Source organism: Salvia splendens, chromosome 16 (genome assembly GCF_004379255.2).
Source record: "Salvia splendens isolate huo1 chromosome 16, SspV2, whole genome shotgun sequence".
NCBI classification, from domain to species: domain Eukaryota; kingdom Viridiplantae; phylum Streptophyta; class Magnoliopsida; order Lamiales; family Lamiaceae; genus Salvia; species Salvia splendens.
In genome coordinates, this window is record NC_056047.1 from 13,253,037 (window position 1) to 13,272,866 (window position 19,830).

General features: G+C 38.8%; 3 protein-coding genes across 4 annotated transcripts; 2 read left to right on the forward strand and 1 right to left on the reverse strand.

The window, feature by feature from the left end:
* Positions 1-4,553: 4,553 nt before the first annotated feature.
* On the forward strand, positions 4,554-8,652 carry LOC121770063 (syntaxin-22-like). Its single transcript, XM_042166859.1, has 7 exons — positions 4,554-5,144; positions 5,885-5,978; positions 6,094-6,233; positions 6,748-6,822; positions 7,566-7,723; positions 7,799-7,899; positions 8,317-8,652. The coding sequence occupies exons 1-7, from the start codon at positions 4,957-4,959 to the stop codon at positions 8,380-8,382; spliced, it is 822 nt and encodes a 273-aa protein (XP_042022793.1). The 5' UTR covers positions 4,554-4,956; the 3' UTR covers positions 8,383-8,652.
* Positions 8,653-9,108: 456 nt separating this feature from the next.
* LOC121769999 lies at positions 9,109-11,661 on the forward strand. Its single transcript, XM_042166792.1, has 3 exons — positions 9,109-9,377; positions 10,561-10,671; positions 11,281-11,661. Exons 1-3 carry the CDS (start codon positions 9,236-9,238, stop codon positions 11,340-11,342), a joined length of 315 nt encoding a protein of 104 aa, XP_042022726.1. The 5' UTR covers positions 9,109-9,235; the 3' UTR covers positions 11,343-11,661.
* Positions 11,662-12,274: 613 nt separating this feature from the next.
* LOC121771439 (heat shock factor protein HSF8-like) lies at positions 12,275-16,768 on the reverse strand. 2 transcript variants are annotated; one of them, XM_042168224.1, is made up of 3 exons: positions 16,722-16,768; positions 16,129-16,412; positions 12,275-13,752 (listed from the first exon to the last, which is right to left on the reverse strand). In XM_042168224.1, exons 2-3 carry the CDS (start codon positions 16,399-16,401, stop codon positions 12,469-12,471), a joined length of 1,557 nt encoding a protein of 518 aa, XP_042024158.1. In that variant the 5' UTR covers positions 16,402-16,412; positions 16,722-16,768; the 3' UTR covers positions 12,275-12,468. The 2 variants fall into 2 exon arrangements, with proteins under 2 accessions (XP_042024158.1, XP_042024157.1); XM_042168223.1 differs by lacking the exon at positions 16,722-16,768 and having other exon boundaries at positions 16,129-16,471.
* Positions 16,769-19,830: the final 3,062 nt, after the last annotated feature.

Here is a 19,830-nt window from a genome sequence, read left to right on the forward strand (position 1 = left end):
ATGAAGTATGTGTGAGTTGGTTAAACGATAAAGTGATAATACTTAAGAAAAAAGATTTTAAAATCGAGTTTAGATATTTAAAATAATAACAAAAAACTAATATGGGTCACATGATTTCAAAATCCAAATGTAATGACTCAAAATAAAAATAATGAATTTGAATAAAAATGTTAATTTTGTATTTTAACATAAGATTTTATACCTTTCTTATTTTTAGCATCTATCTATACATATATAAAAGGGGATTATGGAGATAATAATAAAAATGCCACTATAAATATTTTAATAAATTAAGTAATAAATTTATTTTTTATTTTTGTAATACTTAAGAGAAGTGGAAGTGAAAAAGTTGTGAAAGATAAATTGAATACTTACTTAATATATTTATTGTGGGAATTGAAAATAATTTGGAAGAGGAAAATTTGAAAGATAAATTAAATACCCACTTCATATAATTATTGAGGAAATTGAAAAGATTTTGCAAAATGAACAACATTTTAGGACTATAAATATATTCCATTTTGGTGCCAATTAAACATCCAGTGAATTCATATAAGAGTGAATTACACAAATAGTCCATGAGTTTATATCATCAGCCGTTCTTGAATTTTAAAAATATCACTCATGGTTCCTGGATTTTGCTATAATCACCTAGAGGTACTATTTCACTATTCATAGTGATTTTTTGGTGAAAATACCCTCCAAAGCAATTTTATAGCTGGAATGCAATTTTGTCTTTCATAAAAATGAGACATATAAGTATTGTGTATGATATTTTCTCTATCTTTTTACTATTGAGTTTGGTACTTTCTTATAGTTTGATTATCTGAAATGATATTTTTCATTTCACTTTTTCAATCACTTTTATATTAAATCAGCTTTTTACTTTTTTTTCTTAAACTTTTAAAAATAAAAAATTAGTATAAAAATATTATAATATTATTATATGTATTAATCATAAAAATGTCATTTTATCTATCAATCAAACCTTTGGCCATTTATTATGATGGATTAAGTTATTAACGACGTCAATATATATCCACCATAAATTCACATACGTCCACAACAGATTTTATATATATTGGCAATATCTTAGATCCAATTAAAAAAATGTGTAAGATTATATCATGGCCGAAAAATCCTCTGTGGAAAATTTACACAAAACTAGATAGCTTGTGATTATAACTGAATAATTTGAAATTAGCGGGAAAATCGAAAAATGTCATAAGTTGATGATATTAGTGGGTATTACCCCTTTAACTTAAAAGTTATACTCCTTTGTCCTAAGTAGTTAATTCAATTTTTTTAATTAGTTCTGAATAAATAATATTAATAAAAAATCACAGTTGAGATAGAGTAAAGTAAAACACGGCTAATGTTAAAGATTTTTTTTTACATTATTCTCTTAATTCCTTTTCTTTATTTCCATTTTAATTATTTATTAGTACTATTATATTTTCAAAATACATGAAAAAAGCCACTAAAGATTAAATTGACACATACTCCCTCCGTCCCACACTACTCGCACGTATTTCCTTTTTTGGGCGTCCCAAGTTACTTGCACTCTTTCCATTTTTAGTAAAAAATTTCACCTACAGCCTTCATTTTTGACTTTCCTATACACTCATTCCTTAATCTCCGTGCCGAAAAGGAAATGAGCGAGTAGCTCGAGACGGAGGGAGTATGAATGTTTTTTGGCTAGAAAAATCCACGTGAGAAAATTACACGAAACACAAAAAATTGTGACTATTTTCGAAGTTAGAGCATCTCCAGTGGTTCTGGACATGCAATAGCCCTCCTATAGTCTTGGCACTGTCACATCATCAACACTAAAATCCTCCTGCCACATCATCTGGACATGCAATAGCCCTCCTATAGCCTATCCACATCACTAATAATAATTATATAATTTATTTACAATCGTAGCAACATACGAAAGTTAATTTACGAGACAAATACAGGAAAATTGAATAATACTATTAAAATTTTAAAAAGTACAATAATTTAAAAAAAAGTAGATTAATTTTAAAAAAAGTACAAAAATTAAAAAGTACAATAAAAAAATTACATAAAAAATCACTCCTCGCCGCCGTCCTCGCCTCCGTCGTCGCCCAGCCATTCGTCGTCGCCGCCGCCGCCTCCGTCGCCACCAACGCCGCGGCTACTCCCGCCGGTATCCCTCTGCAACCCCTCCAATTCTTCACGCATGCACCGGAGCAATACACGAAGATAAGCCTTCTCCTCGGGGTCCACCGCCGTCCGGAAGTCGGCTAACGTCTTCACCATTTGAGCGTGCGTTTGTTGACGCGCGAAGAATTTGAGCTCCTCCGTGGACCTGCCGAGTGGGGATGTTGACTGGGCCTCCTGGGAACTCGGGGTGCCCCCCTCGCATCCCGTTGCGCCTGCCTTTGGCCAACCGGGCTAGGTCGGCGACCGAATGAATGAGGGGTCGGGACCTCCTGGGCCGTCTCGGGGAGGTCGTGGGAACCACCGCTGCTGCCGCTATAATCACCGGTATAGTTCAGTTTCTGCTTCTTCGGCCAGCCAGCGTCGACACCTGCCCGGAATTTCTCCGACTCATTGAGCACAAGGTAGCAGTTCCAGTAGGTGAACTCATAGTACTTCCCGGGATCCGGGTAGGCTCTCTCCGCAATCCTCCTGCAGTCTTCCTCTGTTTGGCCACTGGTCCGCATGAGGAGGGCGTTGGCGTACAAACCCGAAAATCGAGAGACGGCAGACCTGATTCGGTCCCAGCACTTCCGGCACTACTCCCCGGTGCGCGGTCTCCCTTCAGGGCAAAATGCCCTCTAGGCTGCGGCTATCTTGGTCTACAAGTTGATGATCCTCTGGTTGTTCGAAACGAGAGGATCATCGCAGACACTCACCCACGCCTTGGCCACCGCAACGTTTTCCGCGTCCGTCCACTTCCTCCGGACCCGACTATCTTCACCCGGCTGCGACGACTCACCAACTTTCTTGGCCTTGCCCTTCTTCTTAGGGGCGCTCCGACCCCGCCCTACTCCCCGACTTTGAATGGGAGTTTCCGGAACCTCGTTAATATCAAAACCCAACTCCTCTAAGGAGAAGGTCTCATACTGCGTGTACTGTGCATCCGTTGGGGTCGATGTGTGCGAAGAACCGGTGGAAAAATCAAAAGCCGGCCGATAGACGTTTTCCCCCCGGGCGTCCCCTGCGGCGGTGGCATCATCTGCTGCGCCGGTGGCTGCATCCCGGGTGCCCACCCCGGCATCATCTGCATAGGGGGTTGCATCGGCGGTACCCCCTGCCCAAGTCGGCACACTTCCCCCCGCGGCCATCGGTGGCATCATCTGCTGCCACGGGCACATGTTGTAGTACCCGGTCATCAGAGGCCAACCACCTCCCACGGGAGCCGGGAGAGTCTGAGACCCTCCCCCGGGAGTCGGGGGAGTCCGAGACCCGGTCGTCACTGGAGTACCTTCGTTGGTGTTCTCCATTTCTCGGTGTTGATCTTGTACAAAAATTAAGATAGAGAGAGTACTCGTTAAAACAAGTGGTGTGAATGAAAATGATGTCCAAAGCGCGTATATATAGTGTTTCGAAAAATTTAAAAAAAATTTAAAAATCTGACGCCGATCCGGGGCCTACAATGGCGCTGTGAGGATCGGCGTGGGCACGCCGATTTCACCGACGCCGCTCGTAATGGTTCGGCGTCAGCACCGGCGTCCGCAAAAAATCGGCGTGCCGGTGACGCCGCCTCCATTGGAAATGCTCTTAAAGAGAAAATTTAGAAGTGCTTTAATTTGGTGATATTAGCCGCTATTACCCATTTAGCAAATGGTTAGAAAACTACTCCTATGACGGAAGATTAACAAAGTTTAGTCGTGAATTGAATGCATTGACATAATCCAATTTGCTATAATTTTTACCAAATGAGTCGTTGGAATCCAATTTTTTCTTATGGACAGTAACCCAATTCACAAAACCAAATTCCACATAACCAAATCCAAACAATAAACAAAATGCATTGACATAATCCAATTTGCTAACACAAAATCCAATTAGTGCAGGCCACCACACAACATTAACGAAAAGTCATCACCTTCAAATAATGTTTCCTTTTGTCAAGGGTCAAAATTTAAAACCCTTCTTCGGTATTGAATGGAGTACTTAAACATAATATTACTACAATTATGGTATTTAATACTCCCTATTGTTCCATAAGAATATATACTCTTTCATTTTTAGTCCATTACACAAAAATATGCACTTTCAAATTTTGGAATTTTTTTAGTGAGATCCACTTTCTATTATCAATATTTTCATTACTTTTTATCTTAACCACTTTTTTATTTTTTAATTTTATATTAAAATCGGTGCAGAATCTAAAATGCATATTTTTTAATTTTTTGGAGCGGGGGAGTAGCGTTTTTTGAAATTGAAATCGAAGTCTGTACTTTTCTCAATTTTTTATTCTTGCGAGAGTGACCCGCTGCTAATAACTATTTTCAATTATCCACGTGTCAACCACAAAGGAAAGCCTGCGTCCCACCACATAACGCAAATTGCAAATCATTCTGTCGTTGCCTCTCTCTCTCTCTCTCTCTCTCCCTCTCCCTCTCCCTCTCCCGCAATTTGATCAAAAAAACATTTTTTCTTCTCTCTTGGGGTGAAAAGGATAATTGCGAAGGAGAGCCAACCAAACTTTCTCTTTTCTTCCTTCCGCAATCTGTTCATATTCTCCCCCAAAATCCCGGTTCTCTACGTTTCTCCAAGAATTGCAGAGTTTCCCTGCGAAATTCCCTAGGGTTTTGTTTTGTTCCTCAAAAGCCCTGAATTTTGGAAAAAAAGTTATCCGTAATCCTCTGTTATCCAGGGCTGCAGTGACAGGATTCTAGTACGCGGGTTTGATTATACTGTTCAGGAGTGACGTTTAGTTTCAATTGCTGCAACAAAGATAAATAAGGGAGGGGGAAGATGAGTTTTCAAGATCTGGAGGCGGGTCGTGGAAACGGGTTGCGAAGGGGGTACGCCAATGGCAAGCAGGACCCCACGCAGGCGGTCGCTTCTGGAATTTTTCAGATCAACACGGCAGTTTCCACATTCCAGCGCCTGGTTAATACCCTCGGAACCCCCAAGGACACACCGGATCTCCGTGAAAAGCTGTTCGTCTTTATTTTCTTTTTCTGTATCGAAATTCGGAGAGTTCACACAAGTTTGTATTGTGATTAGTGCTCGTATTTGAATTTCTGAGATTGAGTTGTTGTTGGTTGACTATCTGTTAGAATTAGGCATATTTAGTAGCAAATCCAATCATGAAATTGCGAAAAAGTAGATTCAACATGTTTGACAGTGAGCCAATAAATTCAATTTCTAAATTCTAAGTAATGGACTATTGGAAGATTATGCTGTAATTATCATGATAATTAGATAGGTGAATTGGCCTGTTGGTCTTGATCATTTCTCAACTAACAATATGATTTTACCTCCAGTCCAAGTAATTTCTTCTGAAGCCTCCGAGAATGTTTTGTTTTGTTGGGTGCTGTTTCGGTCAAACACATTTGGGGAATGTGATGCATGTTTGGTTATCTTTTGGTGATGGTTGGAATTAATTTTGGGGTGTAGATATGCGCTAAAAGAGGGAGATGCATATATTTTTCTTTCTTTTGAAAATGAGATGAATGAACTTAAGACTCCCTTTATTTAGGTGAATCCTTTATCTTCTGGTCTTCCAAAAATTTCCTAATTCCAATGTTACAAGTTGTGCAAGCATTAAGCAGTTGTCATGCTGTATGGAAGCTATTTACCCTCAAGATACCACATACTTCCTTTATCTATCCTTGCATCGTGATTCCGTATTCTGTTTTTTGGGTGTTCTTACGCTTTTGCTCAATTGCATTTGCAGGCGCAAAACACGGCTACATATCGGGCAGCTGGTGAAGGATACCTCAGATAAACTTAAACAAGCTAGTGAATTAGACCACCATGTTGAAGCCAGTGTAAGCTTCTTCCTTTGTCCTAACTATCGATTTGGCAGACTTTGGGTCTTTGTATCTCATCGCCTGTGTTACTTGTCACCTTCATAATCGCCAATTTCAATTCTTCTCCCTGCAGGCAAGCAAGAAAATCACGGATGCAAAACTTGCAAAAGACTTTCAAGCAGTACTGAAGGAGTTTCAAAAGGCGCAGCGGCTTGCAGCTGAGAGAGAAACTGCTTATACTCCCTTTATTTCTCAATCAGATCTTCCTTCTAGGTAATGTATGATTCTTGTATAAGAACTTGGTCCTTATTTTGGCGTTGATTTTCTAAAGTTAGACATGATTTGTCTATAATTAAGCATGTTTCTGTTGGAGATTCATTATAACTTGCCAGCCATATCGAATAAACCAAGAAAATTGTGGATAACAATTCATAAAGTAACAAGCATTAAACCCTATTTCTATTGCTAGTTAGCTAACATAGCTGACCTATAACATTACGTTGGTTACATTTATCTTTGTCTAAACATATAGTACAGTATTTTGCTGTCTATATCAGAGCTAGGATTGCTGTGCTCTATTATAGGCATTTTTCAGAAGTCAGGGTATGTCATTCCTCTTGTAGATAATTGTCATTGTCTTTCCATTGCTTGTAACTGTAGTTTGTTTGTGTTAGTAGTTCATTATATCATAGATACTTTGTGTCTTATACTTGTTGAAAGTATCATTGTGGTGTAGTTAGTTCAACAGTTTCTGTGGCCTATCTTTTGAAATAACCATCTCCTGCAGCTACTCAGCTAGTGATATGGGCATAGGAGCAGATAAGTCCCCAAAACAACGATCTCAGCTTTTGGAATCTAGAAGGTATGTCGAAAAAATATTTTAATTTTGACACTTTTCTATGTTGATGAAAACAATATTCATAAAAAAGGTCGACGAAAGCAATATAAAGTTTACTTATTTTTATATTATATTTTATGTTATTACTTTTTAATGTTCAACTAAGACTAAACTTTTTTATACTCATTGCATGTACATCACATTTACATCTTTTTTTAGTTAGTCTTTGCCTTCCAGAATCTTGTGGGATAGGTATATCCTGCAAAATGTGTGGCATGCACAAAGTTTGTAGTATAGTACTACTACTATGTAATGTCTTAACGTGATTGCTGATGAATACATTTACCTGGTGAACCAACCTGGATTCTCTTAACCAATATTTATCTTCTACTCCAATTTAATGCTACTTTTCCCTTTCTAGTCTCCTAAAAAGCATCATCTTTTGTCAAAAGGCAGCCCACTTAATATATCTGAAAACTCTGCTGAGGACACATGTATCTTGTCCACACCTATTTTTTGTTGAGTTTAAAGGTTGCACATAACACCCTCACAATCCTTTAGTCTGCTTCATTCATCCTTTTTCCTGTTTCCATCTTTCTACACTTCTAAAATTTGTTGCCTGCCATAATTTTTTGCAGTGGAGATTTTGAAATTTCTGTAAAAAAATTTCAGACAAACATCTCACATCACCCCTTTTGTGGGAAATTGTGCTCAGATCCCATTTTTCATGAGTTTGGTTTGCTCATTTGTTACTGGTTAACTGGCAGGCAGGAGGTTGTGCTATTGGACAACGAGATTTCATTCAATGAGGCCATCATAGAGGAAAGAGAACAAGGAATAGAAGAAATACAACATCAAATTGGTGAAGTAAATGAGATTTTCAAAGACCTTGCGGTACTTGTTCACGAACAAGGAACTATGATAGGCAAGTAATTTGCTTGGTATTAACATTGCTTTTCTCATTTAACAGACCTAGCCTAAGATTTTTTTCTATATGTAGATGATATTGGCTCCCACATTGAGGGTGCTCACGCTGCCACTGGACAAGGAAAATCCCAACTTCTCAAAGCAGCTAAGATGCAGAAATCAAATTCATCCCTGGTGAGTTTTGTGTACAAACAGCCATTGTGCGCAAAAGTTGACTTTGAGTAACTTGTGTGCAAAAAAAATTTGGAGCTTTAAAAACATTCTAGTGTTTATTTTCACCCCTTGGTATGGAATAGTCATGGATCAAAGGGTGCACCACTTGCTCTGCCATGTACAGTTGCATATGAATTAGAACATTCTATAGTTTTTGTTCCGTACTAGATTATATTTCAGTTAACATTCTACTGTTTCCATTTCCCATATTTCCGTGACAATATTGTCACATGCTATTAATCTGATAGAAATGAAATTGCCTGGTTAAATTACACTGTTAGTTTAAAGGTTCCTGATAGTCTTTCTGTTTTTTATAGGCTATTTTGTTATTCATTGTACTGTCATGATATTTGAAGTATTCTCTTCTCCATTTTGCAGACTTGCTTACTGCTGGTAATATTCGGCATCGTGCTTCTCATAGTGGTGATAGTACTTATGGCTTGATTGTGATCCCCTAAAATTATGAAAATCGAGAGAAATGGTTGAAGTATTGTTTGTTGATTGTTTATGTTTAAAGCATTTTTGCTATGTCTGCAAGGTGTGGTGTGCCTCATCTCGAGGTGGGTTTTTGACAAAGTTTACACACATGGTTGAATACCGATTTGGTTTGTGCTTTGCTTTTTTGTTGCTTGAGCTTCTTGTAAATTCTTTTGTTCTACAGTTGTACGTACTTGTGTTGAATTTGATCACAATCTTCAAATTCATTATTGTCAATTGTCATATGCTCTAACCCTCGACATGTCAATTCTTTGTTTTTATTGATTTTACTATATTATAATTGAATATCAAATTTAAGTAAAAAAATTAAAATTTAATTACAAAAATAAGTACTACATCATTGAAAATTGTAACTTACGGGCAAATAACCATTTAAATTATGCAAACTACATTATTAAAAGTTGCGAGATTGAATATAAATATTAAATTCATATGTGAACTGAATTCAACAATAAAGACTAAGCTATATTTCTCCATTTGCCTCGGTTTGGAGCACTAATCAAATAAAGATTAGGCTAAGAAAATTGTGTTCAATCGTCATTTTGAGCATTTGTTTTCAATTTTTAAGGGTCTCTAAATTCATAATTAGGGTTACAAATAATAATAAGAAATGATAGTTTCTTCATTCAAAATTACTCCACAGTTTCCTTTTCCATTTTAACCTATTAATAAAAATTAATTCTTTTTTACATTTCTTTCTCCTTTAAATTAAGTTTACATAAAAATAGTGTATGGAGTATATAGGAAGGTCCACACACAATTAATTTGAAAATAGAGAGAATTTGGGAAAAGTGAAAACATGAGTTTGTCGGCGGCAGGGGCGACGGCAGCTTTCTCATCAACGACGGACGATGGTCATCCTTTACATCATGAATTGGCGTTGGTGGTGGCCGACGATACTGCAATCTCCATTCAAGACCGCAAGGATCAGACCCTTCTTGGTCAGTTATTTTTTCTCCTTTTTCTTAAATAATAACTTCTAATTCTCTGTTGTTTGTTTCTATAACTTGAATTGTTGTCAAAATTCAGTAAATATGTGTGGCTGTAGTTGTTTTTGTTGGCAGTGTTGAAGGGAAATCAAATTATGATATGTAATCTACATTAGGTTGCTTGATTGGAGAAACCTTTTTAAAGGTAAAATTGATTAATAATGAAACTAATTTCAACATAACTTGTTGAAAGATATTGCTTACAGAATTTCTTATCCAATCGGTTTATGGTATCTTGTTATTGCTTGATTTTGTACCTTTTGAAATGAGCCGCACCATTTGTAACATGAAAACAGGATGTAAAATTAGTTAGGCACTTCTCTGAGTGATGTAAATCAGTATTTCTCATCTTAACGTATTTAATCAAGAGTTATTTTCATCTTGGGGTGACTGGTCAATCGAAGTTTGTTTTAGTAGAAGGAGAAAAGAATAGTGTTCTTGATGCAAAGCGTAAAACCTCAATCAAAAGATTGAGAAAGGATACATTTCATAATTAATACGAGTCGAAGGCATATGTGTAGCATTTCATGCTTGGTTGCATTCGATGTTATGATGTTTTAGATTTTTGGCTTTATGCAAACATGTTGAACTAAGATATGGAGTTGGTTGTTCAGATTCAGAAGATAAATCAGTGAATTTGAATTTCTATGTATAAATCAAAACAACTTATATCACCACTTACGTCATTAGGTGACTGGGCTTCCTAGAGACTTCTCATGATCTTTTTATTATGGAGGCAGCAGGAAGGTTTTAAGTCTAAAGTTGATTGTTTGAAAGCTGAAATTTAGTTTTCTGTTGGCAAAATAACTATAACATGTTACATGTTACTTGTTACTTATGACAGTTACATTATGTGTTTAGCTATTCTTGTGATAAAAGGGAAAAAGTCATGGAAGTAGCTACAAATAATTCAGTTGAATTGAATGCCTTCATATTTTTCTTTCCTTTGGAGTTATTGGATTTTAAAAAGTGCATATGGACCTATATTCAGGCAAGAGTATTGTTTGTCCTGTTAAATAAAACTGTGGACTTATATTCAGAAAACAGATGAGTATATTGTAATGCTTCAGTTTTATTGCATGTCTTTGACTTTAAACCAAAAAGGGAAGTATGAAAATTTACCTTTTTTCTGCAGCACTCAAGACTGAGTTGATGGGGAAGCTCGATAAGGAGGTGAAATCTCTAGATGATGATAGCTGGATGTTCGACGGACCTCGATCACGTATTAATTTGATTTCCCGACCAGGTAAATCACTAAAGTGGCACATTTACAAAATATGGCTCTTGATGAAGCACACATGCATTTGTTGTTACATTTTTTGTCAGGAACCCGAAAAAAATAAGAAAATTGATATGTCTATAGCTTGATTTAAGAGAAAGAGAATAGCTCTGCTACATCAGTTTTATTTAAGAATATAGTATATTATAACTTTGACTAGGTCCAATTTTATAGTGAAAATGCATCTACAAGGATGAGGGATTGGAGAATGAGAAACTGTGCAATTCCCATGTTTATGTTTCTTGCTACTTTATATTGTATGATAATGATGCTTAGTTAACCTTATTTGTTAAAGCAATACATACTAGTGATTGTAATTTTCAGTGCATATCTATTTCGAAATTCCCTAGTAAAACTCCCTAAATATATTGAACTGATTATCATATGTGGTACTCCTATAAGTTGTGCAATTTTATATTGACATCTATTGCCCTGCTGTTCTATTGAAGTTACACTTTATTAAACTAATCAAGCTCTGAGCTAAAACCTCTTATATTGATGTCATATAAGCCTATGCTACACAAATTTTCATATTTCATCAACTGTTATTCTATGAGTATTAAAAACGAATTGCAGGTGTTCTTCGACACGGGCACAAAAAATTGTCAGCAAGTCATGACATAGCTCCACTCAAATGACGAAAATACCCTCAAAGCTTCTACTTAAGTTGCTGATATCTTTTCGATTGGGAAGTGAGCTACACCGAAACTATGACATGTTCTTCTTTCTGTTCATCTGACCTGATTCTCATGCGACTGAAGATATTTTTCAAGAAATGCATATACCTTAGGAAAACCAGTGTAATATTATGGTATACAGTACGTAATATGTTTTATGATTCAAGATCAGTATTAAGGGCTTTGAGTTATGATTCATGATTCAGTTTCCAGTTGTATACTTTGTGAGAACATGTAAGTTGGGGCTTATGATTTACTACTACTAGTTAGTGTTATGCAATTTGGTGTCTTTTTTATGTATTTTTATTAGAGATGTTGGATTTTGGGTCAATCAATATTTAAATCCATGTTTGAAGAAAATAACAAAATGTATAGTTGTGAGGAGAAATTCGAAATTAAAAAAAAAAAACTAAATGGAATATTAATACTACCAACTTTCACGAGTTGAGGATGGATATGATGCACGTCAAACCATGTGAACCTTTTTTAAGAAACGAAATTAAGTACTGTTTCTGTACGTTGTTCCCTTTTCTGATCAAGACCTGAATCTATATCCTCCATGTATTGATTTACAGTTTGCATTATGCCCACCACCACCACCATCATCATCATCATCATCATCATTTGTTCAGCTCTTAAAATCTACTCCATAATAATTGAGTGGAGAAAATCAAAGGAGAAGAAAATCGTCCAACTCTATGTAACAATGTACATTTGCGCATGGGATGATCGATAATAGTTTCCCTAGCCTTACGAGACTCTTACCATAGAAGTGAGATTCAAAAATGGGGCAAATCTTTTTCCCAGACATGATTCGAGCCTTCAATGTATATATACAGGCAAACGAGTCCAAATTGAGAAAGCAAACTTCTCACAATAGCATAGTCAGACGATAGTAAAGTGAGAGGAATCAATAGCAAACTTATCAAGTTCACTTCAGATAAATTGTAAAAAGACGACGAGATGAAAAAATACAGTTTACAGAACCAAAAGGATATTAACTCTATAAAAGCCAAGTTAATAGGCGATGGCAATGACAACACTATTGGATTTATGTGAGACAGGAGACGTACATTAATTAGAGAAATTAAGCTTTCTTGGCATCTTGTGTGAGATGTTCCATCTTCTCTGTTAGTTGAGCCATGTGCTGAGATTTGTCCCATCCATTCTCTGCTGGCTTTGCTTCATTTCCCTCGGGAAGATCCTCTGTTAGGGTCGAGTGCATCTCAGTATCAACTGGAGGTGGGCTCTGGAAGAATTTTTCCCAGAAAGGGTCGCTAACTGAAGGAAGTTCTGCTGAAAATCCAACAGGGTCATCCATGTTAACCCATTCTACCGGTGATTCAGGTGAAAATCCACCTATCTCAAATGGGAGTCTATCACTCCCTGATAATGACGTGGGATCAACGAAAATGTCACCCCCTGTTTCAGATCCCATTATATCGATATTGCTATCATGGACCATTTGAGACAGGTCAGTTGTTATATCATCTGCTGGTGGAAGGGTTATCAAAGGCCCTACTTCAGCTCCAATCGCCGGACTTTGACATGCAAATTGAATATTTGCAGCTTCAGTACAAGCTCCAGCCAACGGCGTCTGAACCTCTGAAGTTGCTGCAGGTGAAGAACCCATAATAGAAGAGCCAGATGGAACAAATCCAGGCCCAGATGTCGGAGGTACTTCCTGAAGAGTCACTCCTGAAACATGATTGGAAGAACTGCCGCACGCCAATGCATCAGACGATGAAGAACCATTCCCAATCAAGAAACTCTCAGGAGCATTTCCAAACTTCTCTAGCCTAGGAGAAGAATCCAGTTTCATAATCTGCCTAAGCATTGCTTGTGCAGCTTCATTAATCAAAGGTTGGTACTTAATAATCTGACCGTCAGAAGGGCTGCCAGACTCATCAGTCACACCATCTTGTTTAAGTCTCCGTTTCTTGTTGCCTTCGCTTATTCGCCGGGTACTATCCGTAGGTTGTTGCATAAATTGAGCAAGAAATCCAGGGCTGTTCATGGCCTTTGCAAGGAAGGACATCATCTGCTGTTGACGTTGTTCCATACCCTGAAGACGCTGAACCATCGCTTGTAACTGACCATCAGTAGTTTGTTGCTGCTGTCTCAGTCTGACAAGCTCCTGCATCAGCACATTCTTGTCCCTTTTAAGTCTCTCAACTTCCTCCTCCAGCCCAAATTTCCCAACCTCAACACAAGCTCCAACGGTAGGAGTCTGACCATTCGGCTGCTGTTGTTGCTGAGGATGTCCATGAGCAGGTTTTCGACGAATGATACTTTTCAGCAGATGCTTTTGTCCTCTTAAGAAACCCTCGTTTGCAAACTCCCAGCGGTCTGGGTCAACCTTTCTAAAGCCCTGTGCCAGACAAAACCCCACAAAGGAGATAAAATAAAAGTATAGAACACTCAATCATTGTGCTGCAATACATTGTACAACAGGCAAGAGATACACAGAGAAAAGATTGTGAGGAGTTCATCATTCATACCGCATTCTCTTACAAAGCTAATACTGAACTAGCTATCTTATATGGAAGGATGAAAGTACCTGATTGTGACCTCAAACAAATTACAACAGCAATCTCTAAAATAATTGTATTGAAATTTAGTTCCAGCTATATGTTTCCATATTAAGTGGCTACCAGATTTATATGGAACACCAAGATCTGGTGCCAGAAACAGAAATATTTCGCCATATAACATAACTACAATATTTGACCACATTATCTGGGAAAACCAGCAACCAGCATTCTAACACAAATAATAGCAAAAAAAAGCAAGTGCCACAAGTTGATATCAGCTAATTGCTCTTCTTGAGTAGATTCATTTCATAAGAAAATGCCGTCAATCAATCTCTTTAACAAATAAATTAAATTACATGTTACAACTATGGGAATGGAACACCATACTCTGAAACATATGACTACAATGGAGCATGTGCCAATAATTAACATCTCAACAAAAGCATAAAGGATGTGAGGCTCTAATCTTAAATAATAAAATGAAGGGTGCAGAACTCGATGACAAAGGATATTATCTTACGCAATATACATAATGAGGTCATGATGACTGGTTGTTTGACATATATAAAGACCTTGTCTTTCCACAACATAATGTATTTTGTGCCCAGAGCAGATCAATCCTTCTATGCTTGAGATTAACTTTACAAGTAGCTGTCCTAAGATTTGTAATAAATTATCTCGAAATGTTACTTTCTGTTTCAGTGGATTGCAAAGAATGTATTTGAAACACATACACACAAACACACAAACACACAAACACACATATATACATGAACAATGGACTTGCAGTTGATTGTTAAATTGCATTTAAGAACATCAGATTTTAGGAGTAAAACATAGCCAGTGCAGTATATGTTAACACATGTAACAGATCCCTGGATGTATTGCTTACAGTTCTGTATTGTAATCCAAATGCAAAGAGTGATCAGACTACTAGTTTTCAATAACAGATGGCAGGATTCACCTAGGTAAGCATGGAACCCACTTCACCCGCTGAAAGTAATGCAGTAAGTGAATTAAGAGTATCATGGTTAGTTTCAGTAATGACTTTATCGAGCTTTATTTTCTTAATTTGTATAGGGATTTTAAGGGAAAATAAACCTTGGAAGCCAGTGCAGGACTTCCTTTCTTCAACAAAACTGGAAAACGAAAGGCAAAAACAGTTCAGTCCCACAATAGGCAAATCATAATTTAAAAAATTTGTATCCGAAAAACTTTAGTACTATAATTTTTAGTTTGTACTTCGATGGTGAAAAGGACACAGCTAACAGACAGTTCTCCTATCCTCCAGAACTGCCTCTTCCTTATTAGTGAAGGTACTATAACTTAAAGGAAAGGTAGTAGATAAAGGGTTTCCCAAGCAGTGATTTCACAAAATTTCAAGCATTATACTGTAAAGGATAATTCTACAAGTTTAAAATGTTATATACAAAATGGCATCTCAGATTTGGAAAAGTTGAGAGAAAGCTATTGAAATTCCATTTCAAAAAGAAGAAAAGGAAAAATAACCCAAAAGGATCATGACATTCCTATCTCTAATACATTGCACAATATGTTTAAGTTGCTCAGCAACAATATTAGTAATCTGTTACTGCCCAAACATAAAAAGTAATTTTAAGATACTGAAGTTCATATCTTACTTACATCGTATAAATCAGGGCTAGAAATCTGTAAATTTATCAAACTCAATGAGCATATTTTTCCCTGTCAAACACACTATTGGGATGTCCAAATGGCTGCTAAAGCCTTCTCATCATAGATGCACAAGTATTCGAGATATTTCTCAAACAAAATTTTCTAAACCTTCTCATGCAACCCTTTCTCAGCAAAATACTCAACCTTAAATTTCCCCAACACCAAAAGTTCAATAACTCCTTCCTAAATCAGATCTATCCCCCTATAGTCCATCCTGATTGGCCACATCCAACTTGAACACAGAGAAAACTGTCTCAGCATGACCTTCTTAGATTCTATTATGGTCCAGAATGAACTGAATTTAAAGTAAAAACACGCATCATTCCAAAAAAATTAAACTGAAACAGGCACAACTCACAAAGCGGCACCCAACCAAAAATTAAAAGAAAATGACATTAAACCAAATATAACACCATCAAGTACCTCAGTAACCAAATTAAAAAAATCGACAGATAAATCATATAATTCGAAACATCATCACAGCATGAAAATGAGCAATATAGGAGTAAAGAACATACGTAAGTATTGAGCTGGCGCACAAAGCTGGAGAAGTTATTGTGCTTGAAGTACTTAGGCAACAAGTCTCTAGCGAACTCGGCCGAGTCCCAAACGATGAAGCTGTTATTGGTAGGGCTCCACGACACTACCTTGTCGGTGGCGGGGTCATCCACCATATCGTAAGTCTTGACCAGGAACGGTGGCGGCGCGTTGGGCGCCGGCATGGGAGCAGGCGGAGGAGCACCATCTCCCCCGCCGGCGGTACTACTAGAAGAAGTAGGCGCGGCATCCATATCATACAACACTACATAAATTAGAGAAAACACAGTAGATCATTGATTGATTCTATGGCAGAGTATAGCAAAATATATATATATATATATATATATATATATATATATATATATATATATATATATATATAATTGGGGAAATGAAATCTAGTTGCGTTGAATTAGGGTTGTATTTCAGTATGAAAAGAGGGGAAATCAAAACCCTAGTAATTGGGCGTAAAAATTGGGATATTCGAAGGTGAAAGGTATAGAAAGAGGAAATAGCAGTATCGATTCTGTGCAAATATTACTCCAAAAAAAGGAGAGCCGGGAGGTTGTACGGTCACGGGGAAATGGAGTTGAAGTTGGATTTTAAACACACATCTGACATCACACAGAGTGAGAGCGGCGCACTGTGTTTCGCGAAAAGCACAATATAAATATAATTAATATATATTATATTTATATTAATTTCAATTACTACCGTTACCCTATTTTATTTTCTACAAAACAAAAAACCTTATACTACTATCTATTAATCTTTCAATTTATTATTTCTACCTTTACCACTCTCTTAGTCTCATAATAGATGACACACTTAGATAATAACACACTTAGATAATGACACGAGATTTCAAAAACATTTTGTGTATTAAATGAAGAGAGAAAATAAAGTAGAACATATTTATAACCACAATGTTAATCGAGTCAGCCTAACGGATTTTGAATCAACTCTACTCGGTTGGGGCTAATCGGGTTTAAACTTTATTAGGTTCAGAATTTATAACCTTCTATACCAATTGATTGTTTTTAAAAGTTGCGGAGTTGACCTTTGACCAAATTTGTGTTATCTATATTGTAATCCAATTGTAGTTAACAAATGCTAGTGCTAATTTTATTACTCCATCAAAAAAGTATTAGTAAAATATACGATCTCTCTATTTTTAGATTTTAGATCCACCATTGATTTCATCTAGGAAACCACCTTTCCTTTCAAATGAAGTTGTCAAATTCTGATAAGCAATAGTTAGCTAAGGGCATTTGCAGTGGTGCGAATGTCCCGGCGGACATCCCCACGGACATCTCAAAAACACATCCCGCCATGTCATACGGACTTCCCACTGCAGATGCCACGTCATACGGACATCCCACTACTCAGTGGCGGACATCCCGACAGACTTCCCACTGCAGATGCCACGTCATACGGACATCCCACTACTCAGTGGCGGACATCCCGACGGACTTCCCACATTAATAAAAATTCACAAATTCACAAATTAAACAATTTACGGAATTAAAAATTCGGCGCAAATACGGAGATCTTACAACCACTTTATTAAAAAAAAGATACATAATTATAAAAAACATACATATTAATTAAAAAAAATTATATAGATAAAAAAAATCGTCGGCTCACTCCTCGGATTCCCCGCCGCCAGTACCCTCGTAGTCACCGCCGCTGCCACCCCCCTCGTCGTCACTCCCCGACATGTCTCCGAACCCCAAATCGCGCCGCATACTGTTGATGAGGGGTTTAAGCGACCGCTTGTAATGGGGGTCGGTCGATTGGCGACATTCAACCATTGCACGTAACAAGGTTCATGTGCTGCGATGCGGGCGAATGAGGGGTTCTCAGGATTGTTTTGGGTGGGCGCTGCCGATTGGGCCTCGGCGGATCCGCTAGCGCTTCCCCTCGCAGTCCGCGCCGCCGCCATTTGCCCAACCGGGCGACGGCAGCGGTTCGACGATATGGGTGTCGGGAATTCTGCCTCGGCGGGAGGGGGGAGTTTGTGGGAACCAGCACTGCTACTGTACTCTCCGGAGGCGCTGATCTTCATCCGCTTCGGTCAGCCAGATTCAACGCCCGCAGTGAACTTGGGCGAAGACTGCACCACAAGATAGACCTCCCAATATTTGAATTCCCCGAACCCCTTTTCACTGTCGGGGGAACTGCTGGTGCGACAGAAGCTTCACATCCTCGGAAGACATGCCGATGGTTGCCGAGCGAAGGTTGTTTGTGTAAATGCCAGCAAATTGGTTGAGCTGCCTTCTCAGCCGCTCCCACTGTTTCCGGCATTGCTCTCCATTGTGAGGCTTCCCCCCTGACGGTTTGAACTGGAGGTAGCTTTGGCTAATGCACCACCACATCCTGTCGATGTGCTTGTTCGCCCCGACGTAGGGATCCTCCACTACACTGATCAACGCCTTCGACAGCACAATGCACTCCTCCATGCTCCAGACGGTCCTCTTCTTCCCGCTGGACCCCTCCCCCGCCTCACCACTGTACATCGGGACAGGCGAGGTATTGCCCCTTCCCCTGCCCCTCACTCTCCATGTCCTCCCCCTCCTCCATATCGCCGTTGGTGCGTCTGTGGGAGAATCCCGGATCGGAGATAGCCCCAACTCCTCCATCGAAAAACGTATCGATGCCAGTGAACTGAGTCTCGAGAGGAGTACTCGAGGGGTTGTCCGTCGACAGTAAATCCATATAGGGCCGATAGACGTTGTCCACCGGTGATTTGGGGACCCCCTGCCTACTCCCCCCGCAGCCGCCGACGACCCCTGCATCATCCCAGCATCATCATACCGGGCATTCCGGGCATCATCCCTGGCATTTGGGGTATTCCGGCACTCGCTCCGGGCATCTGGGACATTTGGGGCATCATACTAACTGTGAGTACATGTTGTAGTACCCGAGCATCATCCCCGCCACCATTTGAGGTTGGGGCATCATCCCCTGCATTTGGGGCATCGCGGCGGACATCGGCGTACTCCCGCCGCCGGGAAAATAAGGCGACTGTGACTCGCTCGTAGCGGAGGAATCGCTATCGTGATGCTCCATTGTTCTTCGAAAGAAAAGTAGTTTAGAGAGAGATACTCATTAATACAAGTGGTTGTATTAGTGCGAATGAAATGAAGTGCAACGAGACGTATTTATAGAAATTTTTTAAAAAACTTTTAATGCAATAATCGGGAGGTCCGCGCTGACATCCGTGAGAGTCAACGCAATGGCGGACGTCCGCACGGACGTCAGCGGAAGGCCGCGGAACTGCGGTGTCCGCAGCGGATGTCCGTATCTGCATCACATGCACACAATGGCGGACGTCCCGCGCGGACGTTCGGCACGCCGGTCTGACGTCCACCGAGACGTCCGCCACTGCGGATGCTCTAAGAGACCTTCTAAACTATCCCACATTTCTATAGTATTTGTATAAGAGACCTTCTAAACTATCCCACATTTCTATAGTATTTGTATAAGATTAGTACATTATTTTCACCACATGCGAACTTTGAACTATAGGATATATGACATTTTTGGGTGGAATGCCAAGCTCATCTTGTTTTCTTTCCCCAAAAGAGTAATCTGCTTTTTCTATGCATGTGGGTTGGTCGTTCTCAATGGGGGAGAGGATCCCCTGCTGTGCACAAATCACAGCAGGGCCCTGCTGC